The sequence below is a fragment of the Euleptes europaea genome, chromosome 7, assembly GCF_029931775.1.
Source record: "Euleptes europaea isolate rEulEur1 chromosome 7, rEulEur1.hap1, whole genome shotgun sequence".
Taxonomy (NCBI): Eukaryota; Metazoa; Chordata; class Lepidosauria; order Squamata; family Sphaerodactylidae; genus Euleptes; species Euleptes europaea.
In genome coordinates, this window is record NC_079318.1 from 17,667,181 (window position 1) to 17,694,804 (window position 27,624).

Here is a 27,624-nt window from a genome sequence, read left to right on the forward strand (position 1 = left end):
CAGATTTTTCTGCAACCTAGGAAGGTCCCCTAATTTTGGAGGGAAATCCCCCTTCTGTTAGCATGACCCCAAACCCCAGATTTAATCATCCACAGTTGGGGCAATATTATTAGATATATTGATGTGACCATTGCTGTGGAACTCAGCATAGCGACTTATGTCACTTGTATAAATGTAAAGGCTGATCACATCTTTATTTTTTAAAGGGACATCTGACTGAAATAAAAAAAAGTACAATGCAACCACACAAGTCTCATCCATTTTATTAAAAAAAAACCTTTTACACCATGTTAAATAAAGTATATTAATAAATATCCTAGATAATGTTATTTGTAGGCACCTTCTTTCATACTTTGGGAACCCTTGGAAATGTATGACATTTGTCACAACACTTCCCACTGGAGATACATATAATGCACACATACACTTTCTCGAGCAATGGGCTTTTTAAGAGATTGAAAAAGCATTTGAAAAGCTTACAGTATAATAGAATAGCAATGTAAGGAATTTAGCACTAATAGATTTGGAAAAACCACAAATAAAATGAACATCACCACTTTATCTTTTTGAATATTATGTGATGGCTATCCATGGTGCTATAATCTTTCAAATTTTCCATTATCAAGCAGAATTTTCAATAGTGTAAAACAGGCATCAAATGTGCTTTCAGTGAAGCTGAGATGGCTAAGCTCAGATCCTTTCAAGCAATGTTACAAAACCCAGTCTGGCATTGATACAAGGGAATGGAGGAATAGCAATTTTAACTACTAAGCATCCATTATCTGCCATAGAAGAAAAGCTGTTGGGTTAAAGAAAAAAAGATAGTGTATAAATTAGTATAAATTAAATATGTCTGTTGAATCATTCTGAAGAATGCACATTTGCTAAGGACTGAAGCCTGTTTGCCCCATTTCATGGTTACACCTAACCCTAAAACTAAACAAAAATCCAAACCCAAAACAGAATATAATAATAAAACTAATCCAGAGCATAAAACCCTAACATAAAATAACACTATACCTATCTCATAAACCAATGTATCCTTAATCCTAACACAATTATAATGGTATCACACAAAATAATCCTAATTCTAACTCATAATTAAATACTTTTCTAATCCATAACATACCATGACCTGGATAGTCCCAGGCTATCTAAGCCGGATAGTCCCAGGCTATCTAAGCCGGATAGTCCCAGGCTATCTAAGCAGGGTTGGCCCTGGGTAATACTTGGATGGGAAACCTCCAAGGAATGCCAGGGTTGTGGTGTGGAGACAGGCAACGGCAAACTACCTCTGAATGTCTCTTGCTTTGAAAACCCTCCATGGTTGCCATAAATCAGCTGTGACTTGACGGCAAAAAATAGTAATCCATAACATAAAATAACCCAAACCCTAAATCTAATTTGACCCTAAATCTAATCTGACCTTATAACTTTGAACAACCCTTCCTGTAAACAATAACATTAAGTAATGCTAGTATGTAACACTCAGCAACCAACACCAAATAATGCTAATCATAATAGTAAAAGTAAATTGACAGTACAAATCAGATATTTATTCAGATAAGATAAAATGAATGCAGGGAAAACAACAACAGTGAGTTGTACAAAGCCTTCACAATTAAATGTCATCCAAAACTTGAGCAAACATTTTCAACTGGTCTTTAATGAAATGATAGTAAATTGGGCACCTGGACAATGTGTTTGGGAAAACGTGTTGCACTCTATTGGTACTCCATTAAATACAACTGAATGCACTGTCGTCTCCGGCAAACGGGGCCTGGGCATTGGTAGTGAGCATTGGTAGTGAGGGAAGTGGCCTCTCAAGGGGATCCACCTCTGGAGTTTTCATTGTAGATAGTTCAGGGATTTTCAGCTCCTGGCTGTTTGATTTGGGGTTAAGTTGCCAGGTGGCTTGGAATGGCGGGCAATTGCTTGCATCGGCTGGCTCACAGCAAAGACTGTGAGCACGTACAGCCATGAGCGACGTAATCCTGTCACTTCCGGTTTACTTCCAGAAGTGCCGCAGTGCAACGGGACGATTTACCACATGAATGGGGGTTTGGGTGGTAAATCATCCCATTGTGCTGCGGCGCTTCCGGAAGTAAAGCGGAAGTGGCAGGATCATGTCGCTCGCAGCCATGCGCATGCGATCCCTGAACCAAAACTCTCCTGCCAGAGGAAAGGGGGTTAATGTTGGAGCCTATGCTTAGTGTTACCGTTTACGCCCTGTACAATAGTATCAAGTAGACTTGTGTGTTTCTTTCATTATTAATTATAATAATTACAAAAATGGGGTGTTCTCTGGTTCTCATAATTAATATGAAAACAGAAAATCCCCATCTAAACAACCTGCAATGGAAAAAACCCATAATTTTCTTTTGTTTTGTTCTCTATTTCTACTGGGTTTCACTTTTACAAGTCAGCTAATGTTTTCCCAATAAGGGCACATGCTGTGTTCCTTAAGGGGAAGAGGAAGAAAGGCTTTCTTAATTGACTGCAAGCTGTAGCCACTAGGATTAAATAAATGTGTGAGATATGCCAATTTTGAAGAATATGGGATGGGACTTTGCCATCCTTGGAGCGCTTAACTGCATCATCATGGTTCCCATTGTAGAGATTTTCATTATAAGATACTTATACCAATTAAATACAGAAACGATTGTAGACCAATTTTTTTTTGAAAGACAAGAGAATGCATGTCCACTGATATTAAAATGTTGCAAACAGGCTAAAAATAGAAGTCATTAAGAACTGTGCAAAGCTTTGCTAGTGTGAGGCTTACGGGCTGGGAAACAGGAGTATTATTTTCAAACAATTCCCTCAAAGCCTTCCCTTCCAGGATTTTCTTAGGTGTTTGAGGTGGCTGATTTCTAACTGAATCTGGAGTGGAGACTGCAGCCATGTCAGGTTCAACAGACTCCAGGTTCTCCCCACCCCTGTACTGAAGCTGGCTGTGTGGTAAGCTGTAAGGAACTCAAGCCTAGCTCATAGAAGGTCCAATTTGAGTCCCCCCTTCATACTTTACACAGTGTCAGGACGGGTATGTGCAATCTTTAATCCTCCCATAGACCCAGAAGCTTTCTCCCATTCATGCCTGGTTATTTTTTGCAACTTTCATAAACAGCATGGGGGCCAGAAATTTAGTTTTAAATGTAATGATTGACAGCACTCATAATCTATCTTTCCAAAGATGATTGCCTAACAGCCCATTCCTAAAGGGGGGGTGAAAGTCTTCTGGAGGCAGCATGACCTCGCCGCCAGCGTAAGTGCATGTAATCGCGCGATTACACGCACTTATGCGGGCGGCGAGGCCAGTGCCACCGGCGGATGAGTGCCATAGGACCACACCTCGCCCCTCCGCTGGCGCGGCCTCTCTGTGGCACAGGCCACGGCGTGGAGAGGTGGTGCTGGCGCAGGGGGGTGTTCCGGGGGGAGGAGCCGCAAGTTAGGTGGCTCCCTATCCCATTTCGGCCCTGGCCGGCAGTGGCAAGAACAGCGTTGCTGCACCTGCTTTTGAGCAGGCGCAGCCTCGCTGTTTTCAATGGGGCGAAAGGCCCCGTTAAAACAAAACAAAAAGCCGTGAGACAGCTTTTTTTTGTTTTCCGGCATACGCAAAACGGCTTAGGAAGAGGCGCCGCTGCGCCTCTTCCCCGCCGTCCCCGTACGCCATATTTTCAGGAATGGGCTGTTAGATCGCATTTGAAAAACAAAAAGTTTACAATATAACATCAACAATACAAACATGCTGGATCAATACACATTTTCAATAGCAGCATCCAGGTAAGATGACCAAAAATTGTGGAGTGAGTGTGTGATGTTCCTGGGAACATTCCATAAATAGAACAGATTCTGACGGTAAGTGCCACACAAAATGCAAGATATTGCTCATCACACACCTGTGTGGCATAAAATGCACTAAGTCATGGAAATGTGTTTAGAAAGCCAAGTCTAGTGGTATTATTATAATTGCACTTGTGTCCCAGTCTTCCGCCACAGAGCATGGGCTGATTTAAATTTGGTTCCCACATGGCCACCCTTCAAGCCCTTGTTCAGGGCCAGGACAGCTTATCTTCCTCAGCAGAACAGTGTCAGGTTTTCGGACCATTCTTTGCTGAGTTTGCTTCACGTGTGAATGAGTTTGTGGGACAGCTGAATAGGTAGAATGCAACTGTATGTGTAGCAAACAAACAAACCAAAATTAACACATCCTCATTACATGAGCCACTTGGAAAATGTGACATCTAAAATTACATTCATTTAATTTCCCAGCTTGCTCCCAAAGGTCCTATTCGCTTCCAGCAGCTCCATTTAGTATTTTTTTTAACATTATACATGTCGTTATTTATTTACTAATTATCTCCGGTTTCAGAGTCTTCTATTAGCCCCATACGATTTGAGGATTCGGAATTTCCGTTAAAGCCAGACCAGATATGGAAGTTCAAGGAATAGGCATCACATTTCTTTCTTGGGTTGAAATGTGAATATAAAGAACAGCATTCATCACTAGTTTGTGCTTGTCGTGCGGACAAGAGGAAGATAACAATAACAGTAACAATAATAATAATGTGGTTTGTATATTACTTATGCTTCTTTTTAAAATTTGGGACAATATTCAGGAGTAAAAAAAGCCAACAAAACTATAGTATGTTAAATACCAACACAAAGAAATGGAAACAAACACTTCTTCGTTCTTGTTGCTTTTTAATTAGCGCCTGCGGGAAGATAGACTGCTGTACAAATGCCATTCATAAGGATACCGCCCTGAAATACTGATGTGCAAAATCACTCCCATACCTCCCACCATCTTCCGTAGCCCCAGAGCAGACATAAATAAATAACGAATGGAAAAAGCTAGAGAACAGAATCGGTCACTTCTGTTTTGCTGGGGTCTAGCCAGTGAGAGAGACAGGGAAAGGAAGACTGAGAGAAGCGGCCCGGGGGGGGGGGGAAGGAGACCAAAGAACTTGATAGATTTTCTGTAACAACTGGTGAATGAAACTACTATTTTATAGAATCATAGGCCGTTAACGCATGGCTCCTTTGTGCCGGTAAAGGTGCACGCTTTTTTAACGCGGGAACCTTTTTTACTGCAGGAAATCAAACGCACGGCACAAAGGAGCGCCCAGCGGGAGCCGCCACCGCTCTTCTCTCCTTCAGCTCGTCGTCCCCGGGAAGAGCAGGGGGGAAGCCGGTGGAGGGTGGGGGCAGCCGTTCACCTCCCTTCCCGCGGAGAGGAGCAGACACCGGCAAAGGGTGGAAGTGGAGGGGGCTGGTGAAGCTGCCACCGCCCGCCTCTCCCCCCCCCCCCCGGCTGGAGAAGAGCAGGAGATGGTGGGGGAACGGAGTCACCGCCGCTCTGCTCTCCCCTTCCCCGGGTCGAAGTGAGAGGAAGCCGAAGGCAAATGGAGGCTGCGGCGGCTCCTTTCCCCAGGCGCCGGAACCTGCACTTGCTGCCGGCTTCCCCTTGCCTCTACCCGCTTCCAGCCAGGGGGGAGCGGAGAGAGAGGCACAAGGTGGGGGGGGGAGGAAAAGGTGCCATCGCTGCGGCCCCTGCCGGCCCGGAAGTCTCCCAGCAGGGACTCGACCCGGAGGAGCACGCACGGGCGAACTCCTTCCTTTGTTCTGCGACTTCCATTTAAGTCGCGATAACAGAGGAATGGTTTCTCCTGGGGATATAGCGAAAGCAGGAGGACTGAACGCGCATGTGGGTGAGGCACGTGCGTGCAGACCTCCTCAATTCGCTGCATTCCCGGGAGAAAAGAGGGAGAAAGTGGCCATGCGTCAACAGCCATAGAATCATAGAGTTGGAAGGGCCCACAAGGGCCATCAAGTCCAACCCCCTGCACAATGCAGGAAACTCACAACTACCTCCCCCCTCCACACCCCTAGTGACCAGGAGATGGCCAAGATGCCCTCCCTCTCATCATCTGCCTAAGGTCACAGAATTTGATGTTCTATGAATAGCTGGGAAAGATGGCTGAATTGACATGTGATGGTACATCACTTGGCAGCTCACCCCAAATGTATGCATTTTGGTTGGTTTGTTTTTTAAGGTTTTTTTTTTTTTTAATTTACTGACCACCTTGCAACCCTTTAGAAAGGCGAAAGCAACACTGATGACATTTTAACCCTCGCCATGGCAACATTTTTATCTATGGCTTTTAATGATACTTCCTTCTAACTGTGTATTCTGGATTTTGTATTTCTGTTATGTTTGATTACCTTTGCATTACTGAGCCTACTGAATGTGTATTGCTCCTGACCTGTTGGTCCGTGAGCATAAAGAACAGAAATAAAAGGAAATAAAGAGAAAAGGACATTTTATAAATGTGTGCATTCTACAGAACTTGAAAGAAGTTTCTTTAGTTCCAAAGCAGATCCCTTTTCACACAGTTCTTGACACAAATGTGCCAGACAAGTCAAAGGCAGCAGTTTCAGAAGTGACTTTGGCATTGTCACTTTTTGGCAGTTGAGAATAGCATATGCTCTGGACTTGACACACTTGGTCTTGGGGGAGAAGAATAGTTAGCAAAGGACAACCTTCAACAGATGCACATTGGTGAGAAATTTACCACTTCTCTGAATGTTATTCAGCCGTTCACCTCTCATTTCCAAGGTTGAAAAGCACTGCTAGCAACAGTAAATGAAAGCTAAATGGGGAAAGTTGATGAGGGCAATCGAATCTGCAATCATTAAACCCACTCCTTGTTCAGTTTTAAAGTGATAGCTATGGAGGGGAAAATACATGCAAAAATTATTTCCACATCTCAGCCCAGAGAGGTTGCAAATTCCACTTCTAAACGAATAAAAACATCTTTTTGCAAATTGATTGGCACAACCACTGCTAGTGGGTTTTTTAAACTTAAAGTCATCAGGTTCCATCTTGGTTCCTGAAATTAACACAGTGCAACTACAAAGTGATCCAATTAGTTAACAGGCCACAGCTTTTTACTACCTCTCTCATTTAAAAAAAAATCAAAATCGGCGTCAAAGCTCAAATTTATACCAAGACAGCTAACATCTTGTGATAAATATGAATGATGCATATGAGGGCTTCACCCTTCCATTGCAACTGACCTGCACCACGTGGTGCTGAATATCAGAAAGAGAAGGGAATCGCCAATGCAGACCTGGGAAAGAGAAGAAATTTAAATTCCTGCTCCTTGAAATGCTGCTTCAAAATTGGCTGTAGTGAGAGAAAAGTTCCCTCCCCCCCAACCCAATTGCCACATAAAAAAAGGATTTTAAAATCATAAAACAAAAACAAAAACAGAGCAATCTGAAAAGAAGGGAGGGAGAAATCCAAGCCCTGGTTTAAAAAGCCTTTCTTCTGCTCAGAAAGAGCTCTGAGGAAGCAGGAAGTATTTGAATCCCCATCTCTGGACATGCTGCTTTGTAACTGGCTGTGAGCTCCGAGGAAGCAGGAAGTATTTGAATCCCCACCTCTGGACATGCTGCTTTGTAACTGGCTGTGAGCACAACTAAACTTTGCCTTATGCACGGAGATTTCACCCAGGCTGAGCTAAGGGGAAGGGGAAGGCTAGGGCTAACAGAGGAACGGGAAGGTCTGGGGTTTGTGAGGGCTGGCAGCGAGGTCATCTCTAATGGAGGGAAAACTCATGCATAACTCCAAGGAACAACTGAGACAGCTGGGGGGTGAACGTGAGTGAAAGTGCATAAACGACCTTTCTTAGCCTAAATTAACCCACACGGTTATTGTGAAGACAAAAGGGGGAAAACTATATTTGCTGTGCTGTGTTATCCTTATAGGATAACAATATACAGACAGATAGAAAGAGGCATTGAGCCAAAAGCATGTGTCAAGAGCATTACTTCACTTCCAGGAACTACTTTCCTCCAACTTTGGCGGTAGCCCCCTCAGTTGGTGTTTTTCAAAGGATACTGGGGTGATATATCAGCATTCAAGGACTGGGGTCAGGCAGTGGGACGTGTAGACTTTATTAAGGACCCCCTCATAAAATCAGCGTTTTCCCCCAATTCCCTGATATCTTCTTAGTTTGCATTTTTTTTGTTTACTTTCTTTTCCTGTTCTGCTGCTAGATTTTGGCAACCATATGGTCAGACACACAAAACTGTGACTAAGTGACAGCCTTGCAGTCTCAACAATCTGCACTTGAGAATGAAGAAATCCATATGTGCTTTGTTTTTAGGTCAAACTCAATCACCATAACACCCTGTATAGTTTTGTACAAGATGTTCATTTGAGAGGTAAGCTTGTTCATTTCTGTAGCTTGACTGTTGTAACAGCATTTAAAGCAACACAATAGGAACTGGAGCTATTTGCTGCAGTGGTCAGAGCATAGGGTTTGCAACTACGGGTTGGGAAATACCTGGAGATTTTGGGGGCGGAGCCTGAGGACAGCAGGGTTTGGAGAGGGGAGGGACTTCAATGCCATAGAGTCTAATTGCCAAAGCAGCCATTTTCTCCAGGTGAACTGATCTCTATCAGCTGGAGATCAGTTGTAATAGCAGGAGATTGGCACCTGGAGGTTGGCAACCCTATTATCCTTTCCTTTATCCCTTAGAAGCTCCTTGATCCATTGATCTTGAGCAGCATAAATCTAATGTTTGAGGGATATAAAGACTGAAATAAATCTTGCCAGTGACAATGTAGCCTTGGGATCCCTGTCACTTAATAAAAAAGGCATTATGTCAGAGATAGAGGCATTAGATTTATATGTTAAAAGGGGAGAGACATAATGTGATCAAAGTTCCTCATAAAAGCGGCATTCCAAGAGGAATGGGGGGGGTGAACGTGAGTGAAAGCACCCATGCATAAACGACCTTTCTTAGCTAATGAATCAATAGAGCCAGAAGAGCAAGGACAGGTTCTGTCTGGGTATGGTATATTCAAAATCCTGCCCTGCATAACCATAGAGGGGTAGCATTCAGTCTAGCTAAACAGAAGGCTCTAGAAAGACGAGGAGTTGTCAGATAGTAAGTATAAGCGGGCAAACCGCGTGGTGGTGGTATTCCGAAAAATTGGGATGAACAAACACGGCGAGCACAAAAAGTAGTGCTGTTATAATCAAGCTCTTTAATGCGCTTTTTAATTTTGGTGAAAGCTTCAGTTTTCCCAAGATCTAATAACATATCCTGCGAGAAACCCAAGCAACCCTATTATAGCATCAGAATAGGATCTGGGAGACACAGGTTCGAATCCCCACTCTGCCATGGAAGTTTGCAGGGCAATCTTGGACCAGTCCACAGTTACTTTTGGGTGGCTTGAGCTTTTTCTGGGCTGGATCAAAGACTTGTCTAATTGAGTATTCTGTTTCTAGCAGCAGCCAACTGCTGCATCTCCTTTGCGTACCCTCCATGGTCCCTTTGCCATGGATTAACCCCATGCCTCTCCATCATATCACAGTATTCTCTATTACTGTGTATGGGTGTGAAAGTTGGACAATGAAGAAAGCTGACAGGAAGAAAGTTGATTCATTTGAAATGTGGCTGAAGGCAGCGGGAAAAGAGGGAGACCCAACATGAGATCGATTGACGGACTAGAGGAAGCCACAACCCTCAGTCTGCAAAACCTTAGTGAGGCTATTAACGACGGGACCTTTGGGGGGTCATTAATTCATATGGTCACCTTAAGTCAGAAGTGACTTGACGGCACTTACAGACGCAGGAACACCAACAAACCACCTATTGGTGCCTTGGGCATTTCTGCAGATAACTTAAATGGTTCTCTTCTCACATTCCTTTTAATTAGCTTGGTAGGATAAATAGGGTACAACAGGTTTAACACACTGTAGCACCAGCTAAATAATTGTGGGTGCCAGTTAGAAATGATCAATAGGTCAAAACCCACAAGCCAATTAAAGCAAAGAGAGAGAAAAACAAAAGCACCACATAGAAGCAGCCTTCATTCATTTATTGCTAATGCTTCCACTCATCAATAGCTCATTATGTTGGATCTAGTTTTGCCACAACGACTGCTTTAAAAAAACTGAAAGGAAGGAATACGTCAAGGGATGTGCCCGGCACTGAAATACTACAGTTTCTTGCCACTCAGATTATTTTGTTTGGAAGATCATTAAAAGAAAAAGGAGTAGGTTATGTCACTCTTGAAAACTATACTAAAGTGATGGGGGACCTACAATACAGGGGAATCTTTCTGCCTCTTGGCTTCCTTCCCCTCCCCCACCACTGCTGCTGGGCTGGTCACGGCTCCTGGCCACACACACCCATGCTCACCATCACCACGGCTAGGTCCAGTGGGGCTACCAGCCACCCACTCCCACCATCACCACTGGTACCGTCAGGGCCCAGCTCCCTTGCTGGATCGGGGGGAGGGGCAGCAAGAACTCCTGTGTCACATGAACACATGAAGCTGCCTTATACTGAATCAGACCCTTGGTCCATCAAAGTCAGTATTGTCTACTCAGACTGGCAGAGGCTCTCCAGGGTCTCAGGCAGGGGTCTTTCACATCACCTACTTGCCCAGTCCCTTGAACTGGAGATGCCATGGATTGAACCTGGGACCTTCTGCATGCCAAGCAGAGGCTCAGCCACTGAGCCACAGCCCCTCCCCTGTCTGACTCTGGTTGCTGGCTCAGCAGGGGGGCAAAGACTCCTGTGCCCCACCAGCGGCCTTCAGGGCCAGAGCAGCAACTTCTCCCCCATTGGTGTGCAGCAGGAGAAGTGCACAGCTGCACTTAAATCTGTTTTCAGCCTCTGTGATCCTGATCCACAGGTTTAGGTATCCGCAAATTGGGCCACAGGTGACTATTAGAATATATGATATATCGATTTTAGGGCCAAACTAGATGTGACAGCACCCACAGGTCCAATCTGTGGACATTTTTATGTGGTTTAAAAAATGCCACGAGAGCCAGATTCTGATTGGGCCCACAGCACCAGCAGGCTGAGGTGTGCTTGTTTACTCCCCACCCCCGTACCTTTTCAAGTGCCAAAAGCCCTCGTGGCATTTTTAAATAACTTTCAGATAGCAGTGCTGTCACATCTAGTTTGAATGTACAATGTACACTACCGTATTTTCCGGCGTATAAGACGACTCCCAACTTTTCCAGTTAAAATATAGAGTTTGGGATATACTCGCCGTATAAGACTACCCCTCTTCCAACACACTCCAAATAAAAATTAAAAATAACCTCCTGCTCCGCTTCCCCCTCCCCGGAAAGACGGGGGGTGGGAGGGGACGGGAAGGGCTTTCCTCGCGCGGCTGCTTGGACCGGGATGGGGGGGGAGAGGCACAAAGGCAGGTGCGGCGGCCGTCACGGGGATGGAGGAGGGGGGTTCCTGCGGCGCCCATGCGGGGAGGGGGGATTCTCCTTCCTTTTCCTCCCTAGCTTCTGGAGCAGGGGTCCTCAAAGGGCTTTTTTCCAGCCAGGGAACCGAAAAAGCCAGTCCCCCCTTGCCCCCCTCCCCAGAGCTTTTCTGGGCTTCCTGGCCGTGTGCGCCCAGCCGGAAGCCTCCCTCCCGCCCCAGTCGCCCCCTTCCCTGCTCCCTCTCCAGCCCCAAACCCCCTTTTCTGGGCGAGCGAGGCATCTTGCCGTCTCGCATGCCACCCATTCGCCTCCTTCGCCCTCTCCCTCCCACCCTCCCCGGCCCCAAACCCCCTTTTCTGGTCGAGCGAGGCATCTGTGATTGACTTGAAATTAACTAGCCGACTCCATACTAAGTACCTGGATGTTGGCAACCCTAACTGCACCCCTGCCTATGAATGATGAAAAAAATGAAATCATGTCTTACTAGTTGTGTTACTGCTAGTACTGCTTTGAAAAAGGATTGACTATTAAAATGTGGACTACACTAATAGCACATATCCTGTTTTTTCAGGACTGATCGCGCACTACCAACTACAATCCTTCACTGTGCTTTCTTAAGCACATCATAAAATATATCCAGACAGCCCCCACGTTATGCCTTTATCTTTTGTACTCTGGTCCGTCTCATACAAAATGGCCCCACTAATCTGCCAAAAACATTTCTACTTTCAAGGCTTATTTCCCTCACATAAGAAGACAATGACACTCATATGCACGTGAATTAATTCACTGGAATTAATGCAAACACACTCCATAAGTAGTAGGGTTGTGCATAGGGTTGCCAACCTCCAGGTACTAGCTGGAGATCTCCTGCTATTACAACTGATCTCCAGCCAATAGAGATCAGTTCACCTGGAAAAAATGGTCACTGTGGCAATTGAACTCTATGGCATTGAAGTCCATCCCCTCACCAAACTCTGCCCTCCTCAGGCTCTGCCCCAAAAAACTCCCACTGGTTGCGAAGAGGGACCTGGCAACCCTAGTTGTGCATATCGATTAACCCAGACCAAAAATACACGAAATTAGCCATTTCAGCAATATTTGGGTTTTGGTTTTACCAAATACCAAAACCGGGGAATAAAGCCGAAGCCAGATAGTCGATCGCCGAATAGCTATGGGAAGCAATGCGCGGGCCCATTGCAAGCATTCATGGGAAACTGAGTTTTCCCACATTCTTGGGTGAGGAAGCAGGCAGCCATTACAGACTATGAAAAGTAAGTACTTTTAAAATTATCGGGGGGGGGGCACATTTTTCAAGGGTCACCAAATTCACAGCATAGCTGCAAGGGACTCTCCTTGCATGAACCCCAAAGTTTGTTGGGACAGGGAATTCAATCTTATGGGATCCCAAGGGGTTGACCCCCTCCATAGAGAAGCAATGTAAATTTTACCATGCTTCTCTATGGAGGAGGGGGCGACCCCTTCAGAACCTCATAAAATCAGACCCAATCTTCACCAAACTTTGGGGTTCATGCAAGGAGAGTCCCTTGCAGCTACCCTGAAAATTTGGGAACTCTATCTCCGAAAATGTTCCCACAGGAGCTTCGGAAAAAATCCCCATAGACTATAATGAACCAAATAATTTTTTGTAAACCTGGAAATAAAGTTTAAATACTCCTTTACTGGTATGGGTATTTGGCTTATTCCAAGTTTACCGAAAAAAATTGGGCCCAATAAACCCGAACCTGAAATTTACTGAATTTTTTTTTTGCACAACCCTATTAAGTAGCTTGTGACTTTATTTTTAATTCTAGCCCTGCTGTTACTTAACATTTGAACCACCTCCTGTACTATACTACAATTATATCCATCATTGAAATACTTTTCTTTTTTGCCTATTGATTTTCAGTGTCCAGAAACATCTAGGGAATATTGCCAATGAGACAACCTTTTTTTAATGAAGAAAACAAATTAGGAAATGTGTTTGCCCGGGGACCCATGAACCTCAGCAGCAGCTGCCATTTTATATTTATTTAAAATAAAAAAAAAATAGAATTCTCTCTGTAAGGTCCCACTTGTGATTCTGCTAATACACCAAAAATAGTTCTACCCCACTCCTCCACACGAAGCCAGCTGGGTGACCTTGAGCAAGTCACATTCTCTCAGCTTCACCTACCTCACAGGGTGTCTGTTGTGGGGAGGGGAAGGGAAGGCGATTGTAAGCCGGTTTGTCTCTCCCTTAAGTGGTAGAGAAAGTCAGCGTATAAAAACCAACTCTTCTTCTTCATTGTCTGGAATGAACCAAACAGTAGCTTCCTCCAGCTGCTACTTACAGCAGCCCCTCCCCTTGAGATCTCAATAGAGAGGGGTGGAATGTCCCCATTGCAGCTACAGCTTTTCTTCAGAATCCCAGAACTCCTGGCTAGTGTCTTCTGCCTCCTCCTTCAGCAGGTTAGTGTCATCGTTCAAAAGCCTAGACATTAGGTGAACTGCAAAATCAGAGCCTTTTCAAGAAGAATTCATTTTTTAAAACTACATTTCTTATAAACAGAATATAGCAGAACCAGGACAATTTTTAATTTAACCAAACACCTTCACACATTGCATTTCCCGTTATGCAGACACCCAGCATTTCTTGTCCAACACTCTTCATTTTCTTTTTTACCCTGGCTGCTACATGATGTGCAAAGCAACTTGTCAACACAGCTCACACAGACACATTCTTGCCTATGAATGCTTTCGTCTGTTCCTCCTGTTGGCATTTACACTTTAATGATAGTGACAGGCAAGCCAGTCTTCCCATCTCTGTGTTTATGGGATTGCAATCCATGGTGCTGTGTACAAACAAATTAGTGTGTCATTGAAAGGCAAGTGTGAAAATCCGTAAGTAAGGGCTAAATCACATTGAAGAGCAGCTTAAATGATCATTTTCCATCTAGCTGAGAAAGGATGTGAATCCATTCATGTTGGAATCCAACAAGTTTATCTTCCTTTTATTAATGGTTCTCTCCAGAATCCCAAGAGCCTGTTGGTGTTTCACTTCCTTTAAGATAAACTATGTAATATCCCTGAATCACCAAGACTGCTAAGCTAACAAGTTTTCAGTTGCAATTATGACTTCAAAGGGCCAAGCCAGAAAAATTGTGAGAAGGCACAAAACTAAATGTCAAGCAGAAAATTATAGTTAAGGAACCTTTGTGGTTTTAAATTAAATATGTTCCTATTGGTCTTTGTTTATCATTTAAAATTTTTATTAATTTATTATATTGCTTCATGGTTTTGTTAATCATACCTTTTGTTAATGACTATGGTCCAAGTAACCACAGGTATTTGTTCTTCACTGAAACAAATATGCATGGCCTTTAAACCTGGTTAAGGCATACCAGCATCTATAAATGATGGTACATGTTCATCATAAATAGTGCAACCAGAAATATGATCCGTGAATTGCTAATTGCATGAAAATCAGGTATTGATTGAGGCAGCTGAATACAATCAAGAACAGATTTGGCTGGTCATATTAGTATTTTTTTAAAAGTAGGGTTGCTGGATAGGGGATGAGGGGGCAACATCCCTGGGGCCCTTGGTCATCCTGAGGGTGCTGCTATAAATTTTAAATAAAGTCCCTTTATTGAAGGGAAATGTGACCCTGGGTCAGGCACTAGCTCTTAACCTAACTTATCTTACTTGCAGTTATGAGGATAAAATGCAAGGAAGACTACATATACTGTCTTTAATCCAAGGTGATAAAAAGAGATAGCAATGTTTTAAGAAAGATCATATCATAAATATGAGGTATGGAATGGGGGGAAACATATGTTACACATAGAGATAGCCCATTATTAGCCGATTCATACCAACAAGTGATGTGATTTGTTTCCACTGGATGTCTGGATTGGGACTGGGTGGTGGTAGGGGGTTGAAGGAAACCTTGGGGGATCTGTAGTGGCTCTCAGCAGCCCTGGAAATAGGAAGTCTGATTAAATTATGCTTGGCAGGGAGATATATAGGCTCTGTCAGGGTTCAGACAGGCGAGAGGGAGCAAGTGTATACCAAACACACTCCATGATCAAAACACATATATTCAGAAGTCCAAGCATCGAACCAGAAGCACAAATCCGAAGAGCGCAAGCTAGGTCACAGCCCACGGTTTGGGGTGAATCCAATAAGCAAAGTACAGGTCCAAGGTACAGACACTGTGGTCCAAGGTACAGAACAGCAGGTACAAAAGGGTTGTGGACCAGTTGCTTCCACATTGGTTCACCCTTTTCTGGCTTCTATCATCAGGAAAATCCTGATCAGGAACAGGCACAACTCCTCTGCCTGCGGAGTCACCCAAGGACAGGTGCAACTCATTGATGAGCAGCCTACATGGCTGCAGCCCTGATCCTGTGGTGAACCCTGCTCACAGGTAGAGGTTGACTGGTGCTGGGCTGCCAGCCTTCCCCAGCATTCCAAGGGCTCTAGCGACCCCGATAGTAAGGCGGCGGCTGCAGCACTTCTATGTCAGCTTTGGCTCCCAGGCTGGGAGACTGAGGGAGTGGCATGCCGACATCATGAGACTCCCCCTCTGCACCTGATGGAGTCTCTACCTTGTCTGTTGGCTCTTCCTGTGGCATCCGAGGACTGGGGCTGGCTTCCCCTCTCTCTTCCTCATCCGAGGAGGTATTGGCAGGCAGACTCACGACAGTCTCCATTCTTAACAGTATGGAAGAAACCTGACAACAGGAAAGTCTTCCCACTTGTGCTTCCTGTTTCTGTACCATGACCAGGGTGCTATTGTTAGTTTTAATTTTTGTGATTGTATTTTTAATTTAATTTTGTATAGTTCTTTATATTTTAAATTGTATTAATTTATGCTGATAGCCACCCTGAGCCCAGCTTAGGTCGGGAAAGGGCAGGAGGAGGAGGAGAAACATCTAAGAACTAAACTAGAATTTACATGGTAGACTTGTGAATCAGGACTTCTGCTGCTGTTTTATAAATGCTAATTTGCAACCCCAGATGGTTGCTTTGAAGATGAAGGAAGCATTGCTGGGTTGGACTGTTTACTGCTTTCCTTCCATGCCTCTTCCACATGCCTCTCTGGTGCAGCAGTTAGCTCTTGAGTGAAAAACAGGGATTCAGGAGCCTGAACAAACACATACAGCGCGTTCCTGAGCCTGAAGGGTGAAAGCCCTTAGGAGGCCAGGAAGGTGCTGCGTTGGTGTTCCGGCCCCCCGCACCAGCGTCCAAGCAGCTTATGCCAGCGTTAGTTACCCAAACGCCAGCGGGAAGGCCCGGATGCCAGTCACCGGCCGCTGCCGCAGCGACGCCACCCCAGGACGCCAACGGGGCCTTCCATGTCCCACCGGCATCAAAACCCACGCTGGTGTTCTGGTGCCGGGCTGGGGGAGGAGCTGCCTTTAGGCGGCCTCCTAAGCCCTTTCGGGCCAGGAACGCCCCTTTTTTATTTGTGCAAGATATGCTGGAAGATATGAAGAGTTGCGCGGATTTTTTATGCCGCTGGGAGATATGAAGGGTTGCACAGATTTTTTACGGCGCAGCCACATTGCCTCCAAAGACTGGCGCAGGCATTCCTCTCAGGAATGCAATGATATTTTCCTACAAAAGCCAATTGCAGCTTTGGAGAGAGGCACTTCAAATCCCAGAATAGGCATGGGAGGAAAGGGTTAAACATATTTTCCCTCAGTGACCTTTCCATATTCTCCAGAGCATCCACCTGATATGTAACCACTTCATTTAAAAAAACAAAACCCTGATGTCCCAATAACGCAATACTTTTAAGTCAAGTGTACTTGACCCTGAATCTGCTGAATATGAGACTTACTTGAGCTGCTACTTTATCAATACCATCAAGTGCTCTGAACACTACTCTAGCAATACAATCAAGTGTTCTGAACACACTAATACTTGTAATTCCCAAGCATTAAACTCCAACTCAGTGTAAATCCCTCATACAGCAGTAGGTCATGAAATACTCATAAAACTCAGCCTTACAATCAATGATATTTTTTTATTATCAAACAGAGATTTCTCCAGCTTTCTACTTCCATAAATGTTAAATTCACTCCCCAACATGTCTTAAAATAATAATATGCAAATAGGCATGACAGTTTAAGAGGGTTTTAAAGTACGGATACTTATAAATGTTTAAAATGTCAGTCTTCATGCCAGGCGAAGAGAATGTTCATGAAGCTCAATTCAATTAAGCTGTCCGTTCCCAGCTTACCAACCCAAAAACGATTACTTTGCCTAAGAAAGTTAATGCTGCCCAACGTTTTATGTGGATTTTAAACAGGTCTTGCTTTCATTCAATAAAAAAGCAGAACTGAAACAAACACCAATTTATACTCTGCTGTGCTGCTCGTGAAACCAGAAACTCTTCTGCTGGTAAAGGGTATCAAGGTAAGCTTTGGTACATTTTTTCCCCATTGAGATACTTGTATGTTGCTTGTGTGTGTTAAGTGCCGTCAAGTCGCTTCCGACTCATGGCGACCCTATGAATGAAAGTCCTCCAAAATGTCCTGTCTTTGACAGCCTTGCTCAGATCTTGCAAACTGAAGGCTGTGGCTTCCTGTATTGAGTCAATCTATCTCTTGTTGGGTCTTCTTCTTTTCCTGCTGTATGTTGCTTAGCAAAAGATTATTGAGAGATTATTGAAAACCAGTTTGTATCCAGATACATTCCAAAAGCTAAGGCCTCTAGAATGGGGCTGCAATTTTTACCAATTCCCTGTCTACTGACTCCAGCCCAGGAACAAAAACGTCAGGGGGCTGCAGCAGGAGGGTGATATTAGTGAAGATAACATCCCCCACATAAGAAAGGTTAAGGGCACTTACATTTTCTTAACTGCATGGCTAGAAACAAGCCAGCCGTGGATGAAATAGTTATAAAAGGTAAAGGTCCCCTGTGCAAGCACCGGGTCATTCCTGACCCATGGGGAGATGTCACATCCCGACGTTTTCTAGGCAGACTTTGTTTGTGGGGTGGTTTGCCATTGCCTTCCCCAGTCATCTTCCCTTTACCCCCAGCAAGCTGGGTACTCATTTGACTGACCTCGGAAGGATGGAAGGCTGAGTCAACCTTGAGCCGGCTACCTGAAACCGACTTCCGTCGGGATCGAACTCAGATCGTGAGCAGAGCTTTTGACTGCAGTACTGCAGCTTAACACTCTGTGCCACGGGGCTCCTGAAATAGTTATACTCCTGCCTTATAAAGTGAGAAGGAAGGATTTGTTTTGCAGCTGTGGGTTTACAGAGATTTATCACTGTGGTTGAAGTAGAAGAGGCTTTGTCCTACTGTCATACATAGTGAACAAATTTGGCAGGTTTTTGAAATAGAATAAAAACCTACCAAACCTGTTTGTCTGGAAACAATAGTAGTATGAGTGTGCACACCACAGGTAAGAAAGCCTCTATCACATTACTTTCAGCCATGAGGAAAGCTGTCTTCACCCTGCATTATAAAGGGGCAACATCACATTGACTGTGTAGGTTCCGTTCTGCATGACAATGGGACATGTTGCAGAGCACTGAAAACCATTCTTTTGCTTGACTGGTTCAATTGGCTTTGCACACATAGTCTAGCCATTGAAGTGTTCTCACGGCTGTGTAAAATCCACTCATGGATAAACAGTTTTCACCTGGGTTGGAGGGTGGGGGGAGAGAGAATGCTTAAAGAAAACTGGTCAGACACATTTCTACCCGGCACAGAGAAATATGGGTATCAACATTCTACAGCTGAAATGAAATGAAAGGGCAAAGAACAAAAAGCAATTCAAAGGTGGGCATATACCTGATCCAAAAGCATTGGCATTATTCCATATTTTTCCTCTTCAACAGGTCTCCAAACATCAGCCCCCCACCCCAGACGCCATGTATTTTAAACCTCTTAAGCTTAGACAGCCATTTCTAAGAAGCCATCAGCTAAACTGACAGTGAAAAAAGAACCTATCTCCTTATCAACAGTGCACAAGCATATCTCATGCTCTAGTTCAAAGTCAAAGGAAAACAACTGACATCTGTCCTAAACAGTTACTCATAATAGTAACAGAAATGCACACTAAGTCAAACAAACAAGCAAATAAATATTACTTAAAGGTATGCCCTCGGCTCATGTTAAAAGAGAGTTTGTCATGAATGGTCAGATGCACAAGGATCAGCTTTGTAATCAAAAACTAGAAGTACCAAATTTTAGCACCAGGCATTTACCCCAGAGAACAGCTGCTTCGTGGATCACGTCAACATGTTTTGAAGATTAACTGTGGAAGAGAGAAGAGGAAAAAGACTGCCATTTCTGCAGAAGAACCTGGCGAGGGTGTTGGAATCAGTGGCACGGAGGGCAGCAATGTGTCATGTCACCTACGCGTCAGTGGAAGGTGATTTATTCTTCAGAAATTCCTGTGTCTCTGACTATTATGAGGTATGAAAAGTAACCCAACAAGGTTCCAAAAAATACTACTCCTTTTCCAATTTCATCTTAAATAAATCCAAGAGGAGGCCTTTGAGCTTTACTGTGAATCTCACCCTCCCTGACTTGAAACCTCCTCCACTACCCCACACCCTCAACTGAAATCTGAAAGGGAGCCTCTTCTGATTGCGACGCAAAGTCAATATCGAGTAGAATAATGTGGCAAAGAAGAAAAACAATGCATTAGAGATTCCTTTCACGCGGTGAAGTATTTGCATGTAGAAATTGAGAACAACCAGCTTCACTACCCATCGGAAATTAGGAAATCATATGCCAATTTCAAAGTAAATCAAACCAATATAGTGTTAAAACTGCTGAATGGAATGTTTTTGGCAGAACAACAGACCAATAACAAGGATTGCAGCAAATCCATAAATGTATTAGATGTTGTGGAAACATCTAATTACAGAAACATACACAAAAGTTGAAACAGTCAATGAAAACTATGCGGGAAACAGAAAATCAATGTACACGACATCTTTCAGTTTTACCTTTATGCACAGAATTGAAATATAGCTTCTGTGTGAGTCTCACACTGGCGCCTGCTCTATTAATTCAGAGGGCAAACAGCAAAATTTTACATTGGCAAAGCTCTAATGACATATTATGCGGGAAAAACCAATGTTAAGCTATGCTACACAATTGTGGAGAACAGCAAACAAATGCCCCTCCTCTCCTTTACCGAGCGTGATGATGAGAATGCAGCTGAGGCTGCCATTCTGCCTAGAAATCCAGGTGTTGCTCAGATTCTAGAAATGTCACCCAATGTCCATTTACTGCATTAACTGGCCCAGATTGGTAGGTTTCATTGTTATAGGAGTAAGCCTCTCTATATTATTGTGTCATAAAGGTACAAAAAATATGAACGTTTACTTGGGATGGAGTTCTACTGAAATAAATTGAACCACATAACCAACCGAATTTACCCCCAAATAGATGTACATGGGTTTGCTGTTTACTGCAGTTCTTCCTAAGAATATTTACCCTATGTCAGTTGCAATGGGTTCAGCTGTTTCTCCCCAGTAAGTACACAAAACATTGCAGCCAACAGACTGAAGCAACAGACTAATTTTGCTACTCCTTTGAAAAGTATTTAAAACACTGTTGTATTGCATTTTATAGGTGATAGGGTTAAAAACAAAAAAAGAAGTGAAAACTAACTCCTTAAGCCCCATATTACCCCCCAATGCTCATCCAAATAAAGATATAGTAGCTTGCACGCAGCAAAAATTATGATCAATTAGAAGCACAACACCAGTACCGGGCATGGATCCAGCAGAAGATTCCATGAATGCAAAGGATTTTTTTGCAGATTCTCCCCTTCACAGACATATGGGGCTATAGCAAAAGGGGGGAGGGCACAGAGATGTCCTGCTGTGGTGACAAAAATCCCTTATATCAGCAGAAATTACCAGTGGATCCAAGCCACAATATGAAATTATTGTCCAGTTGCTCTCTATGGGTTTGGTCTAAAATGATAAACCTGCTTTATCATCCTTCACCCCTCCGACGACTTCGAGGCTTTGTTTGGATTATGCGTGCCATTTCCGACCATCAGAGGTCACCTAGCTCTTCCCCTGCATTTCCCCACATTTTGAGGAGCCTGTTTTATCTCAAATTTGAAAACACAGGCAAAACGAAGGGAAACACAGGGGAGAGAGGGAGGCGACCTCTGACAGTCAGAAACGGCATGCATAATCCAAACAAAGACCCAAAGTCATTGGAGGGGTGACTGCGAATGAAACAGCCATGCATAAAAGACTAAAGTGTTCCTCAGTGAAAGCTCTGTTCTTTTTTTTTTTTAAAGGGAGCACATGTGGTAACAGCTGCTTTGTAGGAATTCTTTTTTCCCCCTTTCACCTCTGCTGTGATAGTATTTTTTAAAAGGCAAACCTTTCCAAAAACTTACCAAGCCCCAGTGGTCTCTCACCAAACCCCGGTAGCATTGCCCTTGGAATTTCTAATTGTTCGTGGAAGGAGGAAGTGTATCGCTTTACATTGGATAGGCTTGTTCCAATTCAAAGTTCCCCTGTCCGTAAGCAAAATGAATGGATACCACTCTTCCAGAACATTTGTTTGCTTATTTTTCTTGCCCTTTTAGAAGACCTTGTTCATCATTGTGATTTCCGCTAGTTCTAGCATCCAATTGAATCCAGAGTTTTAACGATTCTTCATACTATTTACCAATTTGCCAGTTCAAACCAGTCAATATTATTATGTTATAGTAATGAAATGCTTGCCTACCCTCGCCAGAGTCAGTGTGCCTTGCCTGCACATTTTGCACCGCACCCGGAGTTTTCCATGTTTCACAGCTTGGCAGGAACTTTTACAGTAAACATAGAAGTTGCTGTAACCAGCAGTACCTGTTGGGAAGGAAGAAAAAGTGAAATGCATATATTATTAGCAAGAATGCATGTTGCTTGTTTGAGAGTGAAGGGAAAACAAGAACTCCGAAGAGCAAATTGAAGAGCACATTCCTCAAGCAGAATGCCAGAATGAAGCTTCACAAGAAAACAACCATTTAAGAAAGGTAGCTGTATACACAGAGGGCTGAAATATATTTTGCTTTATTTTCTGTAACAAGGAGGTAGCGTATCTCTTGGAGCAATACCTCTCTTCTCTCCCCCCACCCCACACACAATAACCTCCTCTTGCATCTTTCACATCTCCACAGACACATCCGTAGCTTAGACAGGCAATCTACCTTGACATGTAAAATTGACACTTCCCTCCCATTGAGGTGCCAATTCTATGGCTAGGGCCCATAGGATCCACCCCATCCTATGCAACATGGTCATTTAAATATTACCTCAGATACCAGAAGCCAGTCATGGAAAAACAATTCCTACTCAGGTGAGGTAAAATTTATAGGGACATTATGAGTGATTTTGCCAACCTGGATAGCCCAGGATAGCCCAATCTTATTAGATCTCAGAAGCAAAGCAGGGTCAGCCTTGGTTAGTATTTGGAAGGGAGACCACCAAGAAAATCCAGGATCATGACGAAAAAGGCAGGCAATGATAAACTGCTTCTGAATGTCTCTTGGCTTGGGGTCATCATAAGTCAGATGTGACTTGACAGCAAAAAAAGGAGGGCAATTTATTGGACTGCCAAAAAACAACAACAAAATCAGTGGGTTCTAGACCAAATAAAGCCTGAACTGACCCTAGAAGCTAAAATGACTAAACTGAGGCTATCATATTTTGGTCACATTATGAGAAGGCAAGAGTCACTAGCGAAGACAATCATGTTAGGAAAAGTTGAGGGCAGCAGGAAAAGAGGAAGACCCAACAAGAGATGGATTGACTCAATAAAGGAAGCCACAGCCCTCAGTTGGCAAGACCTGAGCAAGGCTGTCAAAGATAGGACATTTTGGAGGACTTTCATTCATAGGGTCGCCATGAGTCGGAAGCAACCTGACGGCACTTAGCACACAGCACACTATTTATTGGAGAACTTCTCTGAGGATTTGAAGTCAGAGTGATACTAGTCTTTCCAATGTAGGAAGGAAAACAAAAACACCCCAAGAACCCTCAGAGATGCTCTCTGATGAACTATAAATTGCAGAATTTGCATTTTCAGCTCCCCTGAATGGTAGAAATTCCAGGGGAGTTTGAAAGCAAGGAGAGTGAGTGAGTGTCGACAGGCTGGCTTGCCTAGCAGTCTCATGGCTTTTCAGAAACATTGGTTGAGGCTTCAGACTTACAAAATCTTAGAAGCTTCTCTCTCTCTGGGAATTCAAGGTCATGCTGACTGCAGTTTCAGAGAGCAAAATAAGGAAGAGATGCAGGGTTGCCAACCTCGAGGTACTAACTGGAGATCTCCTGCTAATACAACTGATCTCCAGCTGATAGAGATCAGTTCGCCTGGAGAATATGGCCACTTTGGCAATTGGACTCTAAGGCATTGAAGTCCCTCCCCTCCCTAAACCCCACCCTCCTCAGGCTGTGCCCCAAAAACCTCCCACCGGTGGCGAAGATGGATCTGTCAATCCTAAAGAGATGGGAGTCTGAAAAAGGTGCCAGTTGAGTCACGAGGCCTGGAGGTTTCAAGGCCAGGACCTGGGAGGGAGTTTTCCTACACATTTCATCTGGTCATCACAAGGACCCCTGGGTGGGTAAAAGAGGCTTGCTTAATTGGGCCTACATGTAGCTGCAAAGTATGTGGTCTCATGCTAGCAACATAACTGATTAGTTAAGGTCAGGGGTGTGCATTCGGCTAAAGCCAAATTGTGTGTGTGTGTAAAGTGCCGTCAAGTTGCAGCCGACTTAGGGCGACCCCTTTTGGGGTTTTCATGGCAAGAGACTAACAGAGGTGGTTTGCCAGTGCCTTCCTCTGCACAGCAACCCCGGTATTCCTTGGTGGTCTCCCATCCAAAAACTAACCAGGGCTGACCCTCCTTAGCTTCTGAGATCTGATGAGATCAGGCTGGCCTGGGCCATCCAACCTCCGTCAAATACCCTTTTGGTATTTTTCAGGGTTTTTTACCGGTTAAAAAATAGCAGCAATTAAATGGAGCAAAAAAAGTGGATCCCGAATAATGCCGAATGTTTAGTTTTTATTATTTTATTCATGCTATTCATTGCTCTTATATTGTATGCACATTCATTTAATAAACCTTTTAAACTATATCCTGTGGTGTTCTTTGGATTTGGAAGCTGTCATCTGAATCCAATACTTTAGGCCTTCACTGGCTACAGCTACCAGAGTAATAGTTGTTGTTCAAGTCTCAGAAGGAAGTGGATTTATAGTGTCACAACTCAAATAGCCCTGACCCAAGTTCTTCAGTTGAAGGGATTTTGTGCAGGACTACATAATAATCAATAACTATTAGGTAAAGCCCTGCTGAAAAGGGATGGGAAGACACCAAGAATTTTTTTCCCCCACAGCTCATAAAAACAGGGGAAAAAACAGTACCATACAAAACCAGAACGTCCACTATTCAGTTGGAGAGTGTATTCTGTACAGAGTGGCATCTCTCCCGCCCCATGATGAAATTGTTTGCATTGGAAAATAGAATAAAAACTAGTTCAATTTTATATCAGAAGTAGCTACAACTACTGAATTAGGACTGTACCTTCTTGATAACACTTAAACAACTAAAGAACCTCGTCCTAAATTATCAATCCTTGGCAACTAATCAGCATGTTTTCTGTCTAATGCTTTGCTAGCCAAGTTAGATTATAATGCGTCCACAATTCTGCTCAGGGACTCACAGGCATTTGTAGGTGAGAATTCCTGATGGAAACTCCTTTTAATAGTGCCATGGGGGCCCAGTTCAGTGTGACACAGTAGCATGGGGGAAGAGAGGCTCCTGGCTTCCCCCTTACACGGTTTTCCCAGACTCAATAACAGCCCCAATGTCATTTTAGGTGAGAGAAATGGTTTGGGAAGGGAGGCAGGAACCACTTCTCCCTTTGTGCCCTGGTCTCACACCTAACCTGTCCCACACAGTGCTGTTAAAAGGAGTTTCTAAAGGTAAAAAGGTAAAGGTTCCCTGTGCAAGCACCCTTGTCATTCCTGACCCAAGGGGGTGACGTCACATCCTGAGGTTTTCTAGGCAGTCTTTGTTTACGGGGTGGCTTGCCAGTGCCTTCCCCAGTCATCTTCCCTTTACCCCCAGCAAGCTGAGTCAACCTTGAGCCAGCTACCTGAAACCAACTTCCGTCGGGATTGAACTCAGGTCGTGAGCAGAGCTTGGACTGCAGTACTGCAGTTTACCACTCTGCACGACGGGGCTCCTAAAAGGAGTTTCTACACCACCTAAATGGCAGGAAGTCTCCATTGTGAACTTATGGACACATTATTGTCTAGTTTGGCCCTGAGATTATCTAGAAGCAAGATATCTTTAGGTGGCAATACCTGTATGAGTTCCCACTCTTTGAAAAAGGGGATTCCAACTTCCTCTTCTGAGATGGAGCCCCTACCCCATTCCTAGAAAACCACAAAGGCTTCATTTTCACATTAGCCAGATGGGTGCAAGAAAGTTTCAACCTCTGTTCTTACAAAGGACTCAAAGACCCCTGGTCTACCCACATGGTCTCCCAGAGATCCCCAGATTCCAGTTTGAGAAACACTGGTTTAGATTGTGAATCCCTTGGGGAGAAAAATGTTTGCATTTTGAAAAACTGATGCAAGCTGCTTTGAGTCCATATAGTACAGTTGAATATAAATCAAGTATCTACACCATGGAGAGTTAGAAAGTGAAGCGTCACACAAATAATTTGGCATGAACTTCACTTAGCTGGCTAGCATGAATTTTCTTGGCAGAGAACTCTGGGATGTATGGCAAACCCCCTCTCCCTCTTACTGATTAAAAGGATGCAATTATGGTTTCTTGCTGCCTGGAACCCCCCAAAATCCTGAAGCTGGTCCTGGTAGTGTTTAATTTATCATATCAGTAATATGCTGGAATTACATCTGAGTGCATTGAACACTGTCAGGCTACCAAATGTTAATTTACTGCTTCCTTAATGAAAAGGCCATCTCTCAACATTACATATAGAATGAAACAGAAAAGATGAGTCATAGGTTTTTCAATTTATTGGACTAATTCAAATTGTGATGGCATTAAATATTTGACAGCTACGCTCTTGTTGTGAGGCAGTTTTGAGCTACAGCAATTAATTTACTTGCAACTCAGGTTGTACACTATATTTACTAGTGCCAATAAGTGGACTTAAGTGACTTAGATGAAGGAGTGAGAAAGGGCACTGCACTTATTTTTCTTGAGTATTACTGAAATAACTTTATTTTTAGATATCTTCTGATAAATGTAAAACCTGTTCCCAGTAAGCTTTTGGAATTGAAAAGGCATGACCAATTACTCATCACCGAATAAGTTCTGCATTATTCATATTTGTAAAATTTCTGAGAGTGCATTGGTAAAATTTTTAGTTCCTCTTGCAGTTGGATACTTCAATAAAATCTAGAAACTCTGAAGACCTCTCTAAAAGGAATTGCAGTGAATGTTGTAATGATATAACTTCCTAGACTGTACAGGCATTGGAACCCATCACCGGTGAGCAGAGGCGGATCTACTGTGAAACTAATGAAGCTTAAGCTGCAGGGGCCCCAATCCTGGAGGGGCCCCCAACACAACTTTTTTTTAATGAGTGAATTTCTCTACAAAACCAATGGAGTTTTTTAGTGATAGAATCATAAGCCAATGGGTTGAATTACTTAATATTGACTTTAGAATATGCTCTAATACTAGGCTGACCATACGTACCGTTTTGAATGGGACAGTCCCGTTTTTGTCATATTTCCAGACCGTCCCGTCTTTTTAATTAAAATGTCTATTTTGTCCCGTTTTGAATGAACCAAGCCAGTTTTGTTGCCTCACCCTTACCACGCAGCTTTATTTATTTTACACTTGGAAGGAAAAGGCACAACTTTCCAGTTATGGGTGGAAGCAAAACGTGGCCCGTCAATCAACACGTTCCCACCCACTGTGCTGTTGCGAGCCTCTGAAGCAGCATGCCAAAAAATGCTCAAGGCTTGCCTTCCACTCCCCTCTGGCCACCTCGGGATTATCGTGGCTAGTTTCTGAGAGTAGGTGAAAGCAAGGAGGTGAAGCCGGGATGCAATAAAACGAATGACAGGCTAGCCGATTAGAAACAATGGGAGAGGCTGCACAGCCCATTAAAGATAATGGGAGCCTGGATTGCCAACTGGCTTGCATGAGCTCCATTGAAATACATTACAGCACAAAAAGAGTTGCAAAGAAAATGAGGAATGGAAGGTCCTTATACCCACACTACTCTGGGACTGGAATGACAGTCCATGGGACAAGCACAAGCATTCTGGGACCAGAATGACAGCCCCAAGAGTGGAACGACAGCCCCTGGGATGAGCAGAAGTGTTCTGGAACTGGATTGACGGCCCCCGGGGGAAT

At 43.8% G+C, this 27,624-nt stretch overlaps 1 protein-coding gene across 1 annotated transcript in view; it reads right to left on the reverse strand.

The window, feature by feature from the left end:
- The window catches only part of PRKN (parkin RBR E3 ubiquitin protein ligase), a 750,081-nt gene that overhangs the window by 556,885 nt on the left and 165,572 nt on the right, over positions 1–27,624 (reverse strand). The window contains exon 4 of the mRNA XM_056853313.1: positions 21,972–22,090. Within this exon, the coding sequence (XP_056709291.1) occupies positions 21,972–22,090 (119 nt within the window). The remainder of the gene's footprint in view (positions 1–21,971; positions 22,091–27,624) is intronic.